This window comes from Electrophorus electricus, chromosome 6, assembly GCF_041902795.1.
Source record: "Electrophorus electricus isolate QZ-2024a chromosome 6, ASM4190279v1, whole genome shotgun sequence".
Taxonomy (NCBI): Eukaryota; Metazoa; Chordata; class Actinopteri; order Gymnotiformes; family Gymnotidae; genus Electrophorus; species Electrophorus electricus.
The window spans coordinates 25,730,566-25,750,279 of record NC_137502.1 but is presented as its reverse complement, the minus strand read 5'-3'; the positions used below and the strand labels follow the sequence as shown (position 1 = coordinate 25,750,279).

Below are 19,714 nucleotides of genomic sequence, written 5' to 3'. Positions count from 1 at the left end.
ATTAATGGAGTAGAGGAAAGATGTACATGACAACAGATGACTACAGCCTGTAACTAAACACCTTTACAATGCACTTGCAAGCATAACTAATTAAGTGCCTATCCACGTAGATGCAAGGTAGGTATTTCAACTAAAGTGGGTGCTGAGTATAGAATACTGTACAGAGTACTGGGAGGTCTCTGCAAGGACAAACCTTTGAGTTTACAAGTGAAAACAGTGGATGTTATCAGGAAAGGTGAAGATGGTCTTGATGTCTTATGTTGAGATTAAGGTATTAGCAGAGTTACCAGGATGTTATATAGGCCTAAAATAAACATGCAAGTTTGCCCTAATCAGACAGCTCTTTCACAGGAGACACCGTTCTGATGGGCTCTGCAGGTTTCATTGTGCCTAAGGATTGGGCATGTTCCCTTTCTTGAGAAAAGAATTCTGGGAACATGTGTTTAAGGGCTCAATGACTCCATAAGTGGGTTAAAGGGTACATAACATGGTCTTTAAAATTGTTAGAATTCTTGTTGTATTATGTCTAATTTGCGTTTACCATGTTTTTTTGTGTTGGCCTGCTCAATGCATAACCTGTTTTCATATGATGAAAGCATAAGTCCCCTTTATTATTTACATGCGTCCCCCTTTATTAATGCAAGCTGTGCCTCATATATAACCATTTCATGACAGATGAACTGCCATCTTCCTAAGACATAAGACTTACAAAGACTGAACATAAAAAAAATAAATACATAAGTACAGGACTACCTAAAAATACCTTTCCTGCCACCTGTTTTGTTGGCCATTTCAGGTTTTTTTGTTTACTAAGGGTCACAAAAGGTACCGTGGAGGTTGTCATTGTTGGCTACTATGATGCAATCCATGAACAGCATCAACATCATTAGGGCAGGAGAAAAACAAAAGGTATTTTTACATTACTCTCATATATGACCTGAATTCCCAGGTGGATGTTCAACACACTGGTGACTTATCTTTGCACAAACACCCACCACAAACCTGTGAAAACATGTCACATTACAGTCTGTTATTGTCAAGGTTAGTTTTTCCTTGATGTGGCAGGTGCTAGTGTCTGTTTACAGTGTGTTCTGTCCCCTGGGCACTAGGAGGGCATAACAGAAAGGGAAACTTGTCTGCTACTATTATGGTACCAGAAGCCCACCAGGAGCAATTTGCAATACAGCATGGAATGTTTTCATGGCTGTTCTTTCAAGACTTGCAGTTCACTGAAAACACATACATGGAAAAAGAAATCACATAAGCAATCTTCCTAATTAACTAGGAGGCCTAATTAACTATGTTTTGAATTTCATTTTTTTTTCTATGATGCTATCTTAAAGCAGATATGGAAAATGTAGAGGCAACATGTAAGCAAACCAATAATTAATCATAATTAATTGAATTTCCTAACCAACTATGAGGCATATTTATTTTCATCCTGATGCAGCTGCTAAAATGCCCTACAGAATAATGGTCAACTAACAGAATAGACCTGTATCATTAGGCAAGTGGAAGTGTCATACACTAAAATCACAAATGTGATTCTGAAATTTGAATGGCGAAATTATAAGTTTCAAAACAGCTACTGACAGACATTTACTGAAGACAAAGAATCTTGAGTTCTTAGCACTTAGCAACTTAGAGACCCATCGCCAACTTTCCATTTCTTGGCAAAATAACTAATAAGCTATTTTCATCTCAGTTACATGATTATCTCAGTTCAAATAATTTTAATGTAATTTTCAAGCATCTTATTTTTGAGCCAGACATATCACCAAGACAGCACTTCTTAAACAATTTGAAGTTTAACAGCAACAAGATCAGCTTGTTTTTCTCAATTAATGTCAGTACTGCCTTTCACACAGTTAACTACAGGAGTTAATTTGAATGGCTAGCAAACTGGGTAGGCCTCTTTAGCAGTGTGTGACTGGTACAGATCCTACTGAAGTGACTGGAATTACTATACACTGGTTAATCACATTTATAAACTGCACTGTAAACTGCAAAATGCCACGATTCTGGGCACTTTCTTATTTAATGTACAGTGCTTTGAAAAAGTATTCAACCATCATAAAAGTCATCAGATTCCTCAGGATTACAAATTACACTTACACAAACTGTTCTAACCAGTGATGTTTTGCACACCAACATGTTCTTACAGTAAAATTTCAAAATCAGAATTCTTTTTTTTTTTTTGTCTGCCAAGACATTCTGCCAAGTATTCAACTTCTTCAAATGTTTGTTTGGTAGAATAAACTTTTGATCCAGTAATAGCTTTAAGTCTATTGCGGCAAGTTTCTACCAAATTTTCTGCACATTTTCTCCAGGTTGTTTAGGCTTTTTAGAGGATACTTGTGGAACACAATTTTCAAGCAGTTCCAGATTGTCGACAAGACAAAATCTATATTCAACTTTCACAATTTTGTAGCCAACTCTTGTGTTGCTTTGACCTTTTGCTAGGGCTCAATGTCCTGCAAAAGGTTAAGGTTCTCCCATCTGCAGTAGATTGTCATACAGTATCTCCCTGAACATCGCAACATCCCTTCATCCTTTAACTCTAACAAAATGCCCATTCCCACTGACGAAAATAATTTCCACAACTTGATGCTGCTGGCATTTTTTTGTTGGGTCACTAGTTCAGTCTTCCAAACTCCAGACATGCTTTGATAGCTCAGTGGTTAAGGTCCTTGGACACTGGTACCTCAGTGGTTAAGTTACTCAACTAGTAAATCAGTAGCTCAGTGGTTAAGGTACTTAATTAGTAATTGGAAGGTTGCTAGTTCAAGTCTTGCCAATACTGGGTCCCTGAGTAAGGCCCTCAGTTACTCAAGTTGTATTCACTCATAATTGTAAGTTGCTTTGGATAAAAGTGTCCTGTAAATGTGTTTTCTCCATGAATGGATTTTTCCTAGACATTCTCCATTACAGGCCAGTTGTATACAGAGCTCTTGATATTACCGACTGGTGCACTTCCCCTCCAGTATCAGCCATTGTACCTTCTAGCTGCTTTAAACTGATTCTTGGGCTCTATGTGTCTTCCCTCACAAATCCCCTTCTTGTTCTGAGCTGGGTTTTGAGGTACGGCTTTGTCTAGGTAGTGCATAGTGGTAGAGACAGCTTCCGTTTCCTTGTAATTGATCCAACATTGCTCACATTTCGGATCTTGTTCATTGCTATAACTCTAGCCACAGATTTGTTAGAATGCTATTTGGTCTTTATTTTTACAGCTTTCCTTCAAGAGAACTGTAAGCCAACTGTGCCTGCGTTAGGGCAATACCTTTCATATGCGTAAACTTGGAGCTTTCACAGAAGAGTGGTTGAATACTTATACAAACAGCATTCTTTTTCATTTTTGCCACAGAATATTTTGTTACATAAAACAATATCATTTTAAATTAATCAATTTAGGGGTCAGTCTTTTAAACCTAAATATGACAAAGCATCATTTGATGACACTAATCATGTTCAGGGAGGTTAAACAATTCTGATTCTCATTTTCAAATACCATATTAGTGAGATCCCCTATAGTCTGTGACATTAACTTCATTGCTAACAGCAAGAAACTCATCCAAGCCTTGTTAAATCTCTGCTAGATTATTGCAATGCTATTTTATATGGCCTACCCAAAGGTTTTAATAATCTGTAAGAAATTCAGAATGTCACTGTTATAATCCTCACATAAGGAATAAAATGAGGTATCACTTTACATTGACCCAAGTATTCCTCCACAGGTTACCCATATATTCCAAATTGATTTTAAGTATTTTCATTACTGTTGAAATGCCAGAATAGAGCCAGTAGAGCCATAGATCCAGAAACTCTACTCATATTTTTGCTGTTTTTTGCTTCAAGTTCTGGTTTACTACTCCACATTCCATAGTGCGCTATACTGTCTCTTCAAGGCCAGAAAACAACACAGAAATGTATTATGGCAAATTATGACATGACTAATTTAACTTAAACTATAAAATATATAAGTTCATATATATATATATATATATATATATATATATATATATATATATATATATATATATATATATATATATATATATATATATATATATCAGTTCATGCAGAAATTACATTAGCTCATGCAGAATTTAGGTCCTTCCATGACTGTTATCATAAAGAGACCCCCCTCTAGTGGAGAAAAATCAGAATGTTATGATCAAAATTTTCTCTTTCTCTGTGGGGCTAATAGGATGACTAGATGTGGTTTATTCTGGCATGTACTGCCTGAAAAAAATATATGTGTGTATATATAAAAAGCATAATTACCTTATGTTTAGAAAAATGTTCAGATAAAAAGGTTTAATATCTTTAAGAAAAATTATTTCAAGATTAGGATTAAAAATCTGTTTCTGCACACCATATGCCAGAAAAACACATTATGTGATCATTACTACAAGGCATATATACAACATGCAGAACTTGTTTAAAACTTGTTGAAATTGTATTTTACATGAGGGAGTTAGTAAAACGTACAGCGAAATACATAAGGTTTCCAGAAAAACTGCAAAGTTCCTCTGAATATTCACTTCCTAGAAATTCAGAAGCATTTTGCTTACTCAGTTGATGTAGGAGGAGACAGTGTCCTATTTCTCTAGAAATCTTGTGTCTTACTCTGCAATTTATACTACTTCTGCATTTTTAACTACAGTACACTGCCTGGAATCTAATTAGCTCTATATGCTTATATATAAGTCTAAGAAAGAGATGCAAATGAAAAAATAAATAAATAAAACAAAGTCAGAATTTTGGGTTTTTTGTATTTTTTTCTTTTTGCTATGTCCTATTGAACTCTTGGGATGCTTAAGATATTAAATTCTTTATTGATTTTCACAGATAGGGGGTACATAACTACATATTTAAATAACATTTTCTATTTCAGTGGGGGGGGAGGGGTTCAAACAAACATTGTGTAGTCTTCATAGTATGTCAATTTTACCTCTGACAATTAGGGTCATATTGTTACAGATCAACTGTCCCTTCAACCACCCAGGAGAGGCTATAAAGGCAGTATGTTCCTTGGGTCTAGAACTCAACCTGAGTGCAGCCTCGGAGATGAGAGGAGTTGCTCTGGTTCTGCTTGCTCTTCTCACGAGGGCACCAAATCCTCACCTTACATCAACCTATACTGGAAAACAAAATCATCCAAGTGTTGCTGTATTAATCCCAATAAATGATCGGGTTGAGAAAAATCTTAGTTTTTGTAAACATGATTACACTGGGAGTATCACACAAAGAAACAAAGAGAAATATGGAAGGTGAGTATAATTTCAAACCAGAATGCTCTTTTTAATTTCTATTTTTAATTGCTTATAACCTTGCATGAACAGCATCACATAGATTTTAAGTAAAGATATAAAAAAATATAGAGAAAAATTAATACATTTTATAGTACTGAAATGAAAAATTGCTAAGAAATAGTTGCTCCCATGGAACACATTAGTGCTGTATTAATAATGATAATTTATTCAATTCTGTGCATTCTCTCATTTCAGGTTTTCCCTAGTAGAATATCATAAGTTGTTTTGTGTTGAGGCACCCAAAGTGAACATACTGTTCATTCAGGTTGCCTTTTCAGAATACCAATGCATCTGTGTCAGTGAATTCAAGAACTGGCAGGCTCTAAATGGTCAACTTGTATCACAGCAAGACGAAGTCATTAAGCAACTGCAGATGGTGAGAATATAACAAATTTTGAATGCTTGTAATGCAAAAGTGCTATATTTAAAAAACAAGTAAAAGGAAACCATAAGCTTTCCAATTAAGGTTTTCAACTGGCAAAAAGTAAAGCCTGTAATAACATTTATTTCTTCATCTGCATATTTGTCCTCTGATGTCCTGGCAGTTGATGTTATACACACACACACACACACACACACACACACACACATCACACAACCTTGGCTTATAACATTTTCCCTCTAAACAGGTTTTCCACTTTTCCAGATTTGTTTGTTTAAGATACTTCCATGTCTATCCTATTTTCATAAGAGCTGTGGGAAGCATACATTTAAAGTTCACATTTCTGCTTTTGCTGAAACATCACTACAGCCACTGGGCAAATATAAAGCATGTAACTACTAAATTCAACATCCAAACACACAGAAATGAGAAGAAAGGCATGTTGTTGTCCTATGCCAGAGTTTTGCTGACTGGAGCATGGTATATAAATAGTACAATCAGTCTGTGGCCCATGACCAAGGCCTGGAATTTCTCATGTAGCTTGAATGAGATAAGTGAAATGATGAATGAAGATGGGTTTATAACATCTCAAATTCCATGTCTTGCTGAGAAATTACTTATTCCAAGGCTGTTGGATAAACAGGAGATCATTTTCATCAAACCTTTGTGGAAGAACATGTTCTACCATCACCTGTCAGTTTCTGCAGCTCTATTATATGACTTCACTCAGGCACATGTACACAATATAACTGGCAACATCTATGCTATAGTAAAAGAGACCAGAGGGAACTATGCATTCAATTTTGCTTTACACTGCACTGGCTTTAGCAAATACAAGGTAAGATTAAACAACACATTTGTGGCTTTCTTGCACTGTGAATGTTTCCCTGACAGCAATAACAGCTAATTTATTTGTTTTGAAAAAAAAAAAATAGTACAGGAGCTTAGACCAAAATAAAAACTGATCAAAGAAAATAAACTTTAGTACTAATTAAACTGAGTCTACAGTTTCTTCTTGACAAGGAAATTGTGTAGCAATCACACTACAGAATGAATTTGCTTACATTTTATGTGTAGAAATATATGCATCTAATGAGCTGCTTACCAAGAAAACTAACAGATGAAAACCATACATCTGAAGGATGTTTAAATACAAACTGGCCCACATTCAAACAGTGCCAAAAAGGTGAACCTTTTCTGTTTAAAAATAATACCACATTCACAGCACAAGACACAAATAAGGAATGGTCATAACTGAGGTACTGCTATGTTGATTGTGATATGCTTTCCCCTATCTGTTTAGTTGCCAAACAAAACATTCTGCATCTGTTGAAGAGCTACTGGGTTGCTGTCATCAAAGGCCTAGTTCAAGCAGGAATTATGGGATTGTTGCTGTTTGCTGTGTCACTTTATCTGCTCTGTCGTACAGCAGCTATTATGCTCATCAGCTACCAGCAAAGAAACCCTGCCAGCCACAGAGCCAACTCTAAACTAAGCTTCTTGCTGCTTTTCACCATTTCATGGTGCTCTCCCTGTCCACTTACACTCACTGCTCAACCATCTGGATGTTCTTGCGAAGTCCGACACACTGCATTTGGTATTACCTTCATCTTCTGCATCTCTTGTGTCATGGGAAATACAATAGTGGTTTTAATGGCCTTCAAGGCTATACTTTCGTGTAAAGTCATGAAATGGTTTAGGCACAAATTCAGTGTTCTTGCAATCATTCTCTTCCAGGTCTGCATTTGTTTGTTTTGGTTAACAGATAATACCTCTTCCCTAAACATAAATATGAACCAGAAAGAACATATCAATCTAGAAAGTGACTCAGGCTCTGCACTAGATCAATTAAGACACATTGCAGTGTTGTCTTTTTTTTTGGCATTTATAGTCAGGAAAAAACCCTTTACTGTGGATATCTATTTATACCTAAACATACCCATATTTACTGGCATGATAGTATGGACACTGTTAGTTAATGCTGGAGCACAACAGTGTATGTTTAGCAAGTGACCTGTATGCAGCGGTATAGAGCTCTTATAATTATATAGGTCAAGGAATTTAAAATTTAAATGTAAAAAAATGTGTGCCAGATTTATTTATATAGCGCTTTTTACAACAGCTGTTACAATACAGCCTTACAAATGTCAGAGTCCAAGCACCCAGTGAGCAAGCTAAGGTGATGTGGTAAAAAAATTAAAATAAAAAGATTAAATTGTTTTGTACCTCAAATCTGATGGTGGTATGGCTGAAATTATATTTGCTCAGAGGCTGAGAAAAATAAAACATTTAAAATTGCTAGCAACAGACAATACATTTTGGATTCTTTTGATTCACAAAAAAAATGGAGATAGTTTACCAAGTTCACCAAGGAGGGCAGTGATAGCTCAGTGGTTAAGGTAATCAGAAGGTTGCCAGTTCAAGCCCCACTACCACAGTCATAATTGTAAGTCACTTTGGATAAATGTGTCAGCTAAATGCCATAAAGTGCAAGTGTACTAGACCTAAGTACAGGTAGTAGTACTGACCTATCACACTTCAGTATCTCACATTCTACAGTAAAAAAAGAAACTCCACAGGTTAGACACAAAATAAGATCACCGCATTTGGTTAAAAGCACAGAAAAGGTTGACAGCACTTGTGTCATTCCGAACAAGGCAGAGGAGCAAGATGTAAATGATGGGAGCAGAATTGTTTATTTAGGAAATCCAGACATTAAAGAAACAAAAACAGGAAATACAACACAGGCTACCATCAACGAGGCTGGAGATGTCTGAAGATGCAGAGGCTTTATGAAGCCAATGGGACACACTGAAAGCAGGGACCTGCAAGATTGAGTGAACGAGGGAAGGTGTGGGGAATTAGAGATTAACGCTCTGATGATTGGGAATAGGAAGGTAACTAAGGTGTGTCATGACTACGGAATGCCAAATGGGCCGTGACAGTACCTCACACCCACACAATTGACCCCAAAGACTATCCCAGGCGACCCACATGGCTCGGTGGAAGGACCTGATGGAAACCCACCAGGTCTTGGTGGCACTAGAAACACGAAGGATAGAGTTGACATTGGGGCTCTTGACAGAGTTATATTGGATGGGAATAAATCTGCAGGAGTATCAGGGATGTCTGGTGAGTGATGTGACTCTTTCCCCCTGAGTCCACTATGGCTTTAACAGAGGTTGTATGTAACTTTTGCTTGAAGGCAATAGAACTGGTCTAAGGAGGAAGAGATACTCACCTTTGAGCTACATAGCTTAAGCTCACCAGCAGAGGGCAGGTTCAGCAAACATGGTTCACACCACCACAGTAGTGGGAGTGTCTCCCCTTCTCTGCAGAGAAACGAACACTGCCCTGCTGCATGGGTTCACCTGGGACGAGCGCTCCCACACAGGATTGGGCAAGGCTTGCATATAGGATAAGTACCAAAGTGAGAACCGTTTCTCCTCCAGATGGTATGGTCTACAATGTCATCTTGGGATCTCATCCCCTCACAATAGGCAAGATTGGCTTGGTGGTCTCTCTTCAGTGCCTCCCTGAGTATGTCAGCAAGAGCCTCTTGATTCCAGTTGGTGGTAGCTGCCACAGTCCAGAATTCTAGGGCATACACCACTGCTGAGCAGCAGTCCTGCTTGAAATGCAGTAGGGCATGACTGCAAGCTCTACCCTACTATGGATGGTTACACTGACTTGAGCAGGCAAACAACGTCAGGAGTCAATCACCAGCATGGTGCCCTAGAGTTTGGCTCTCCCAGTGAGCCTTCTAATGACAAACTCCACCTTGCCATGGTCAAGCATCATTGATTAATAAGCAAAGTACAAGTCACTGTCATAGGCTTTCAGAGTAGTGATGTAGTAGGACTGATATCTCAAATATGTGGGCCATGCAGGGGTACCAATCATGGTTACCAGGCTCGGCGAGAGGGCCTCCACACAGCTGGTGAAGCAATTCAGGTTAACTCAAAGCTGGTAGATCTCCTGTTACTGTCCAACCAGGTCTTGTTGCTGCCAAATGATGGCTGTGCCTTGCCAGCTCAGTACCTCGGTCATGCAAGGATCACTCCCTGACTCCGTTCAGTCAACACCACATTCCCTGACAATCTGGACAAGGCAGAGATGTGAGGCACAAGTGATGGAAGCAGGATGCTTTATTAAAGTAAACCAGATAATAAATAAACAAAATTGAAGAAATACAACAGAGGCTACTATTCACAGAGCTAGAGCTGTCTGAAGACACAGCAAAGTTTTAGTCTCTAAAACCAGTTAATACAAAACACTGAAGACAAGGACCTGTGGGATTAAATAAAGATGAGTGTATGAGATACAGGTGTGACTGATTAGAGATTAGTACTCTGGTGATTGAGAATGAGAAGGTAATAATGAGGTGAGTCATCATTGGGGAACGTGAGTGGCCCAAAGGCTGGCTGGGTGCCAACTGGGGCTTGACAGTATCATTTGTCTAAACTTAAAGTAATAGATGAAAGGCACACAACTCATCTCAGTAGTGAATTTAAATTCAGTTGTTTTCCTTTTTCTGTACCAGAAGGGAAAGTTAGAGCATTATAAAATGCTATAAATGCCAGAAATTCCCAAATACAAAAGCATTGCTAGATGATATCAATCAGTTATATGATGATAAACTCCTATCTAAGTAGTTTGTATTAATGAAATGAGATTTCTGGTTATTATTCTGACTTCCATATAATTATTTTTTTACTAACAGCTGATGAACAACATTTAGTAAAAATCAGTGGGTTTAAAAGAAACCTGAATTCATTCTATTATTTTAATGCACAATACTTCATCACAAGAACCATCTGCAAATGAACAGACATTTCAGAATTCTGATTTCATATTACACTGAATGTGTTCAATAGGCATGAAATAAATAATAAGATTATAAATTAATTCAAAAATGAAGTTTTTGCTAAGTGTTAATGTCTGCACTGCAGAAACAAATAAATGTGCAATTATTTATCTTATTTAAATTTACAATGCCCTCTATATACTTATTTACACAGAGGAAAAAATCTACTCTGGGGACACCTGTGTTATGCTGCATAGAGAACTGATGAATAGGTTGTAGAAACTATAAAAGTCTGGATTTGACAGGATTGCTCCTTATAATCCTCTTGATGTTTTTTGAAAAAACAGGCTCAAGGATCTCACTGCAAGGTTATGTGTTTCTCACTTGACAAATCAACTATTTTAAAATGGTTTTGGTTACAAAACAAAATAAAAAGGTGAAAAGCCTAAGTATTGAAAACAATTTTTTTGCACACATTGTGACTGTGATATTATTGTTCTAATAGATTACATATTATGTAACAACTGGCAAAACAATTGGCGTTTGATGTTACATAAACAACATCTGTTTTTATATTTTCATTCAAGCTTATCTCAGAGAGTTGGGTAAAAAAAATGGGTAAATGTAAATGTTATCTATAATCTCACGGTAGCGGGCAGGAAAAGAAGCAGAACTGAAGACAACTGACGTTTTGTAAAATGTCTTGCAAATGGGTCAGATATTTGAAAGCTATCATGATGGCCATAGAGGACATAAAAACAATCTTTCTTTGAATATTGAAAAGACAAAAAAGAAAGTTCAAGACTGCTAGAATTAACAAAATCTGCATTTTACTGTGCTTGGGAAACCTGAGAGCAAAGAACTGAAAAGCATTGTAAAAATGGCACTGAAAGTTATGGTAAAAAAAAATGCCACAAAGGATGCCATGTGCAGTGTTATGTGTGTGCTGACCAGCCAGCTCAAAGGTAGCTGAAAAATGAAAAGTGGCATACCATATTTGTCCATGCAGTGTATGTATACAAATGCATGCACACGAACAGATACACACCCGCAATTCTTACTTCATCAGCTGTGCAAAGTGCCCCTAAGGCTTCATGAACTTTAACATAAACTGTTTTCACTATATTTAGACCTTTGCCCAAATCTGCTTCTTTTTATTACCTCTACATATTTAATGATGGCCCCAAGCCCAATCCTCAAAGCATCTGTCTTCAGTTTAAATGGTCAAAATTGGGGTTTTGTAGCACAGGATCTTGACGCATGCAGGAAGGGGCACTGCCAGGGATTTTGGGCCCAATTTGGCTCAAAGGAATGAGTCACAGGCTTTTAGAATCATCCTATACCCCAACATATGGAGCCAGCACATGCAGGCATTACGGTCCTAGAAAACTGCCTCACAGTCCTGCTTCCATATAACCTTTTGTGTGCAGTCCATCCATGTGAGTTAAGTCAATCATGAAGCTCAGGTAAAGTCTGAATCAACTTCCTGTAGCAACTATGCCCATAAATGACCTCACCTTCCATTTACTGCAGGGTACTGGGCAGGTGGTGATGGCTTTCACCTTGTCTATATGAGACTGTATGGTTCTCCCTCCTAGGATATAACCCAGATGTGACTGATGCATTTGGAAAAGTGTGAAGGAGAAAAAGAGAGAAATTGTTTGACTTTTTGGGCATTACAATCTTTTTTTAGCCTCACCAGTACAAGGCTACCTAGGTTTTAGCTGAGTTATTTGAATAAACAGTTTGCTTACTACATACAGTTCATTTTAGAATAGTTTTATATGCCTCTATAAAACTGTATATAAATGTACACGTTCTACTCTAGTGTGGCTTGTCCCCTGGTATGCCTCCTCTTTAAGGCATTTTGCACTTACTAGCACCTGCATTAATTAAGGCCTTGTATGTTTTACTTCTATTGTCTCAATGTTGAAAAAAACCCTTCTTAACGATCTAGATTCAAATATTGAATATTGACATTAATATGCAATTTCATAAATAAAATGGAAGCTAACAGCAAAAGCATATTCTTCTCATATCAACTTTGCTAAATATTACTGATAATGAGCTGTGCTGATAACTGGAGTGCTGATTATCACTTGTGTAGAATTGGTGGTGTGAAGAGGGCTGCAAAATGTTTATACATCAATATCATGTCACTGATTTGTCCCATGGCTTCTCCATATGTAAGGGCATCCCCTAACATTCAAATAATTTTGTAATGCATAAAGAATTTACATCATACTCTGCAAACTAGTCCTACCTCTAAAGAAAATATGGTCAGTTCTAGGACACACCCCTGGTAAGAACCACCCTATAGCATGCATGGCAAGCAAAAATGCAGTGTATAAAAGAAGTCACCTCATTCTTATCCTCTTCAGGTTGCTGAGTAGCCATGGGAAAGCTTAATATAATACATCTATGTTTTCTGCTTTGTACAAAAATGGGTTGTGCATGTGAGCTACAACACAAGTTTGAAATGCGAGATATGTATAAAGAAGGACACATTATGATAGGTGGCATTTTTCCTATCTTTAACAAACAGGAGGATATGCTTGTTTCTTTTGAGAAAGAACCACATAATGCTGAATGTAAAGGGTGAGTTTAAAACTAATTTTTGTAAGTAACGGAACAGCTGACAAACGTATAAATGTTTTGTTTGGGTTTTTTGCACTGCTAAAATATTCACCAGATTTGATCTGCGAGCATTTCGCTGGACTAGGATGATGATGTTTGCAATAGATGAAATAAACAATGATGATTATTTGCTACCAAACATCTCTTTGGGATATAAAATTTTGGACTCTTGTGCCTCTCCAACTAATGTATTGCGAGCTGCCCTTACTCTTGTGAGTGGATCAGAAGAAAAGGATTCTTCCTGTCATCCACCTCCCATATCAGCTCTTATAGCCGAGTCTGGATCTACCCAGTCCTTAGCTGTGGCTGAGGCACTCGGACCATTCAGAGTGCCAATGGTATTTACTCAAAAAAACACCAAGAAACATGTAATACTAAATTTCTAAATATTTCATGAAGGTCTTTTAGACTTCTTTCAATGTTCAATTCATTTGTTTGAATAGGTAAGTTACTTTTCAACATGTGCATGTCTGAGTAACAAAAGGAAATATCCCACATTTTTCCGCACCATACCAAGTGACTATCACCAAGCAAAGGCTTTAGCTTTCCTGGTCAAACGATTTGGCTGGAAATGGATTGGTGCTTTACAGTCTGACAATGATTATGGAAGAAATGGTATTTCAGCATTCGCAAAGGAGGTGGAGGCACTTGGTGTTTGTATTGCATTTGTTGGGACAATTCTGCGGACATATCCCCAAAATAAAATCCTTGAAGTTGTTGAGATGATAAAGCAACCAACAGTTAAAATGATTCTTGCATTTGTGCCAGAAGGAGATCTCTATCCTTTAATGCAAGAAGTGGTAAAACAGAACATAACAGGAAAACAGTGGATTGCAAGTGAAGCCTGGATAAGTGCAGCCCGACCATCCACTCCAGAGATGTTCCAATCTTTTAGAGGGACAATTGGATTTGTGGTCCAAAAGATGGCCATCCCCAAACTGGGACCAATTCTAAAAGATATCAGCCCTTACCATAATTCAGAGTCCAGCTTTGTCACTGATTTTTGGGAAACAGTGGTGGGCTGCAGGCCTGTATCTTCAGTAAATATTTTATATAACAGTACAAAAGTATGCACAGGAACAGAAAAAATTAATTACACAAACCAATTTTTTGACATTACACAACTCAGAATCACATATAAAGTCTATCAAGCAGTATATGCGATTGCACATGCGCTTCATCATTTAATGTTTTGTGAAATGCCAGAGACCAATATATCAAGACTATGTCTTAATGCATCACAAATTACCCCAAATATGGTAAGCACTGGTGTTTCAACTGCATTCCATTTAAGCATTAATAGTACTGTTAACTGATACATGACCTACAGCATATTCTTTTTTCATAAGGTAAATGAACATTTAAAAAAAGTACATTTTGTGGATACAGTTGGGGAAAAGGTGTTCTTTGATGAGAATGGAGACCCACCTGTTTCCTATGAAGTAATAAACTGGCAAATGAGGGATGGGATAGTGCAGCATATTCCAGTAGGCCATTTCAGCACCTCTGTAAATGGAACGTATGAACTTGTGATTGTTGAGGACAAGATTGTCTGGAGCACAGGAAATCAGGTAATAAAATACATCTATCCTTTTTTTTCTATTTCAATTTATTGAGTCATCTTAAATGCATTCTAATATGCCAGACGCCAAAAGCTGTTTGCTCAGAAATTTGCCCACTTGGCACAAGAAAAGCACAAATCAAAGGACTGCCTGTGTGCTGTTTTGACTGCATCTCATGTGCTGATGGGTCTATATCAAATACTACAGGTAAAGTTATCAATTTTTATATTAATATTCACTAAGTTTATTACTATTCTGAGTATCACATATTTGTTTCTATTATAGGAGCAGTAGACTGCATCACCTGCCCTGAGGAGTACTGGTCAAATGAAAGAAAGAACAGTTGTGTCATGAAAATCACGGAGTTCCTGACATACACTGAAACAATGGGGATTGTTCTAACTGCTCTGTCACTATTTGGTGCATGTTTAGCTTTTTCGACCATGGTGGTGTTCATATATTTTCGAGACACACCAATAGTAAAAGTAAATAATTCAGAGCTTAGCTCACTGTTACTTCTCTCTCTTTTCTTCTGCTTCCTCTGTCCTCTCACATTCATCGGTGAGCCTACAGATTGGTCTTGTATGTTACGTCACATAGCATTTGGCGTCACCTTTGCCCTCTGCATTTCCTGCATTTTGGGGAAAACCATAGTTGTTGTGAGTGCCTTCAGAGCAACACTACCTGGAAACAATATGGCAGGAAAGTTTGGACCTGCACAACAAAGGGGCATTGTGTGGTCATGCACTGCAATTCAAATTGTTATTTGCATTCTTTGGCTAAAGATTACTCCTCCATTCCCTGATAAGGTTTTTGAGCAACATAATAAAAAAATTATTTTAGAATGTAATACAGGTTCTGACATAGCATTTTGTGCAGTTCTAGGGTACATTGGCCTTCTCGCTGTGATTTGTTTGATATTGGCCTTTTTAGCCAGGAAGTTGCCTGATAACTTTAATGAAGCCAAATTCATCTCATTCAGCATGCTCATATTCTGTGCAGTTTGGATCACCTTCATTCCAGCTTATGTGAGCTCTCCTGGAAAGTACACAGTAGCTGTAGAAATATTTGCAATTTTGTCTTCTGCATTTGGCTTGCTGTTATGTATTTTTGTACCAAAGTGTTATATCATTTTAATCAAACCAGAAAGAAACACAAGAAAACATGTAATGTCCAAAAAATCCTAAGCACACATAATATCCAATGCAAATTAAACCTCTTTTTAAATGATCGTTTTAAAATGGGCCTATCAGTAGACGTTTACATGCAAAGTTTATTCAAAAACGTCTTACACTGTGATTAAATATCTTATTAATTTTGCACATTTAAAAGTCACATATTTAAAAAGTACCCTATGAAATGTAGAAAACACTACCAGGAAAGAAATCAAGTTGTGTTCTACGTTTGAACTCTACAAACGTCTACCAAAACTAAAGACAAAACACATTTCCCTTCTGAAAAACTAGCTAGCTAATAGCAATGCGGTATAAAACTAATTTGCTAGCGTGACCTAACAATGATATTAATTAAAATCTAGCCATCTACCTTAAGTTAGCTAGGTTAGGTTAGCTAGCTAACCTAGACTTCTAGACTGACGACTACGGTATTTAACGTAAAGCGCTGTTTAAAAAATAGGCTACCCTAAACTGAGTTTTTTTCCAATTATTTAAGCCTTGCTTGTGCATGTTTCAATGGTTAATACAATTTTTAAAGCTATTACCCAGCTAGTTAATTATTATTCGGATCTGGTAGAACGCTATAGAACTAATACGACGAAGTAGATTGCTAGTTATCTAACCTATAAACTAGTTAGTGTTCGTCAGCAAGATAACTGACGATAACATTAGAACTATGAAGTGTCAGGGATCTATGAGCGTAGGCTGTGTATTTGTTGATCACTTTAGACTAAAAACCTATCAAATCTGTATACTTTACCTTTAACTATGTATCACGTTTTTATTTAAGATATAGACAAACCTTGTGGTTTCCGGCTGAAGCCCTATTTGGACGGGATTAGTTGTACCTACACGATCAGTCATTTTTACAGACTGCGAGTTCCCACGTCAGTAAATGCCAAACGACAAGCATAAATAACCCAAGATTATTATAATGCAGGGCGCATTGCCATGAAAGCACTCGAGCATTTACTTGCGTTTTATAGCTGCTGGTATTAACATACCAAAGGTCATTTCAGAGGAGTGACATTTCTGGTAATGTCAGAATGGATCTACATGTTTCAATTTTCCAAAAACACATTATTTTTCACCCTCTGTCTGAAACACTGTTAGAGCTCCTTCCTTCCAGATGGGCCCTGTCTGCTCTGATTGGTCAGTTCGCCCACCCCGTTCTGCCCCGGTCTTGCTTTTGGTCTATCAGACACAGGTGGGCCACTTGAGGAACATTGTTATTAAAATAACTGATATAAGCATTCCACAAAAGACCCAAATGTGAGCTACATCAGCCTTTCTAATTTGACTCACTTCTGGTGGAGGTTTGGTAATGGTATGTTACAGATCTGGCTGTACAAGTCGGATGACTGGCCATTCCCTAGCGTCATATTTTTATGGTTTCCTGTCTCGTCATTGGTTCATTTTCTCCATTCTTGCTCCAGTCCTTGTTTTGGTTTTCACCTCATTTGTATCACCTGTGCATTGCTAGACCTCATTACCCTGTGTATGTAAACCCTGCATTGCGGCCTGTGTGTTTGCTGGTCATTTCTAGTGTTTGTTTATATCATTACTTGTATCATTTTTACATTATGCCTCCCATTTTGTCATTGTGTTGTGTTTCATGCAGTTTAAGATGTATTCTCGTACTCTATGCATTTTCTTATCGACCCTGGACTGTTCTAACAGATCTGATTGTGGATTTTACCTTAATAAATCTCGCTCTTCTCAGCGTGTGTGTCCAGCTCGTGATCGCTCCACGTAACAGGGTTAGATGAGAGAGAGAGAGAGAGAGAGAGAGAGAGAGAGAGAGAGATAGTATTTACAAACTGTCAAAATGATTTATTGCTTGATTTGACTGAGTGATTTGACAGCTGTCAATCATCCCCCACACCTCCTCCCCCCTACCCATACAGGACAAAAATTGAATATTGCCCATCACCCCTCCCACTCCTCTCCCATTAGTTGATTCTCTAAGAAGTCACACCTCCTCCCAACAACCCCCCCCCACCAGTTTTTCTCTACTTTCTCTCTTTGTTCAGTATCCTCTCTGACACACACTGCAGTCAGGGTTCATTGACACACTCATTCTCTCTCTCTCTCTCTCTCTCTCTCTCTCTCACACACACATACACACCTCCTCACATCTTATCTGCCATATGTACTCAATCAGGGCAATAAGTAAACTTTTCACAAAACATCATAAAGTTTTCTTTTATTTATTTATTTTTCTGTGATCTCTAAACAAATGTGTTTACTCTGTAAGTTTTATCACACTTGGTTTTTGTCCGTTAGCACACATTGGGCCCTTAACACTTTATAGTGCATTCCACATTACAGAGTGTTTTTGGGGAGGGGTGGATTGTAATTTACAGCTTTTATCCGAAAACCATTTATTTTCTCCACCTACATTTCTTTGTTAATGCCATGTTTTACGGTACTTCACTCCTTTAGTTCACAGTCGTATTTGATACATCTGAAAACTTCTGTCAAGACCTCAGAACATTGCTCAACCATTTTCAGATTGTCTAAGACTGCATTCAGATTGTCTAAGACTGTGTAGGTCAGATTACTGCTACGAAAACACAAAGAAGAGATATGAAACTTGTTGGGTGATACATATTCATTATACAAAATAGGATTCTACTGCCCCAAATGCGGAATGGTAGAACATTTGAGCCCCTTTAGCACAGGTAAAAAAGAACATAAATGTGCACAACCTTGGTGCAAAGTTTGCAGTGAAAAAATAGAATTGGAGGTCAAACATGAATGTTTCATACAACCGTTACAGGTAGAGATAGCAGACAAACATATATTTTATGATATCAAGTCCAGACAGGAAACGGACGTAGATACAGCTAATTTTATATGGTGCATGGGGCTGAAAGGGATGGGTGCATCGAAGCCTTTTTTAAAATGTTCCGTCAGAAAATTTGAAGGATACACATTTGTAGCACATAATGCAACGGGTTATGATTCCTTTCTTTTGTTAAATTACCTGGTAAAAGAAGGGGTTACTCTTACTATCATAGTGCAAGGGGGGAAAATTTGTGCTTTGAAGACATGGCTTAACAACAGAGATTTATAGACAGTCTCTCATTCCTACCTATGAAACTTAGCACCATTCCGAAAGCCATGGGGTTTACAAATGCTAAAAAAGGAAAATTCCTCCACTTCTACAACACCCTAGAGAATCAGAACTATGTGATTTCGTATCCTCAGCCTGAGTTTTACGGTATGGATATGATGAAGTCTCTGATAAAGTCTTTGACTTCAGAAAAGAGATTAAAGAATAATGCTGTAACAATGTTGTAACAAGATTTTGAAAACAGGGTGTAAAATTTTCAGGAGTGAGATTTTGAGAGACACAAGCTTTGACCTATTCAAGTCGATTACCATAGCATCTGTATGCATGAAAATATTCCGCACTATGTTCCTGCCCGAAAACACTTTGGCCATCCCTCCCCTAGATAATTACGTCAACTGTCAGAAATCTTTCTCGATGCCATCTATTCAATGGCTCAAGTACGTCTCAGACAAACAGAACATACCCATTCAACATGCACTTAACATTAGGGAAGCCAAGATCGTAAATAATTTTGTAGATGGTTACTTTGATGATGGTAAAACGCACAAAGCTTTCGAGTTTCTCAGTTGCTTTTATCACAGATGTGATACGTGCTTTCCATCATGAATGCCACAACTTTTAGGTAAAGCCTCAGAAACCTTCGGAGACATTCATCAGAACAGTCTTAATAAAATTCAGATGCTGCAGTGTATTCACAAATGATCTGTCACCATCATGTGGGAAAATGAATGGAATGACATGAAAAAGAATAGTGAAG

General features: G+C 37.6%; 1 protein-coding gene across 1 annotated transcript; it reads left to right on the top strand.

Moving 5' to 3' along the window:
- Positions 1-12,947: 12,947 nt before the first annotated feature.
- Positions 12,948-15,890, top strand: olfcn1 (olfactory receptor C family, n1). The gene is made up of 6 exons (XM_027033235.3): positions 12,948-13,102; positions 13,197-13,479; positions 13,585-14,400; positions 14,491-14,712; positions 14,787-14,910; positions 14,989-15,890. Exons 1-6 carry the CDS (start codon positions 12,948-12,950, stop codon positions 15,888-15,890), a joined length of 2,502 nt encoding a protein of 833 aa, XP_026889036.3.
- The last annotated feature ends 3,824 nt before the right edge of the window (positions 15,891-19,714 follow it).

Bases quoted from the DNA above. Each gene is read 5' to 3' on its own strand.
- olfcn1 (XM_027033235.3), top strand. From the start codon at position 12,948: ATGGGTTGTGCATGTGAGCTACAACACAAGTTTGAAATGCGAGATATG. The intron at 13,103-13,196 runs GTGAGTTTAAAA...AATATTCACCAG, and splicing joins CATAATGCTGAATGTAAAGG to ATTTGATCTGCGAGCATTTC. The intron at 14,713-14,786 runs GTAATAAAATAC...CTAATATGCCAG, and splicing joins TCTGGAGCACAGGAAATCAG to ACGCCAAAAGCTGTTTGCTC.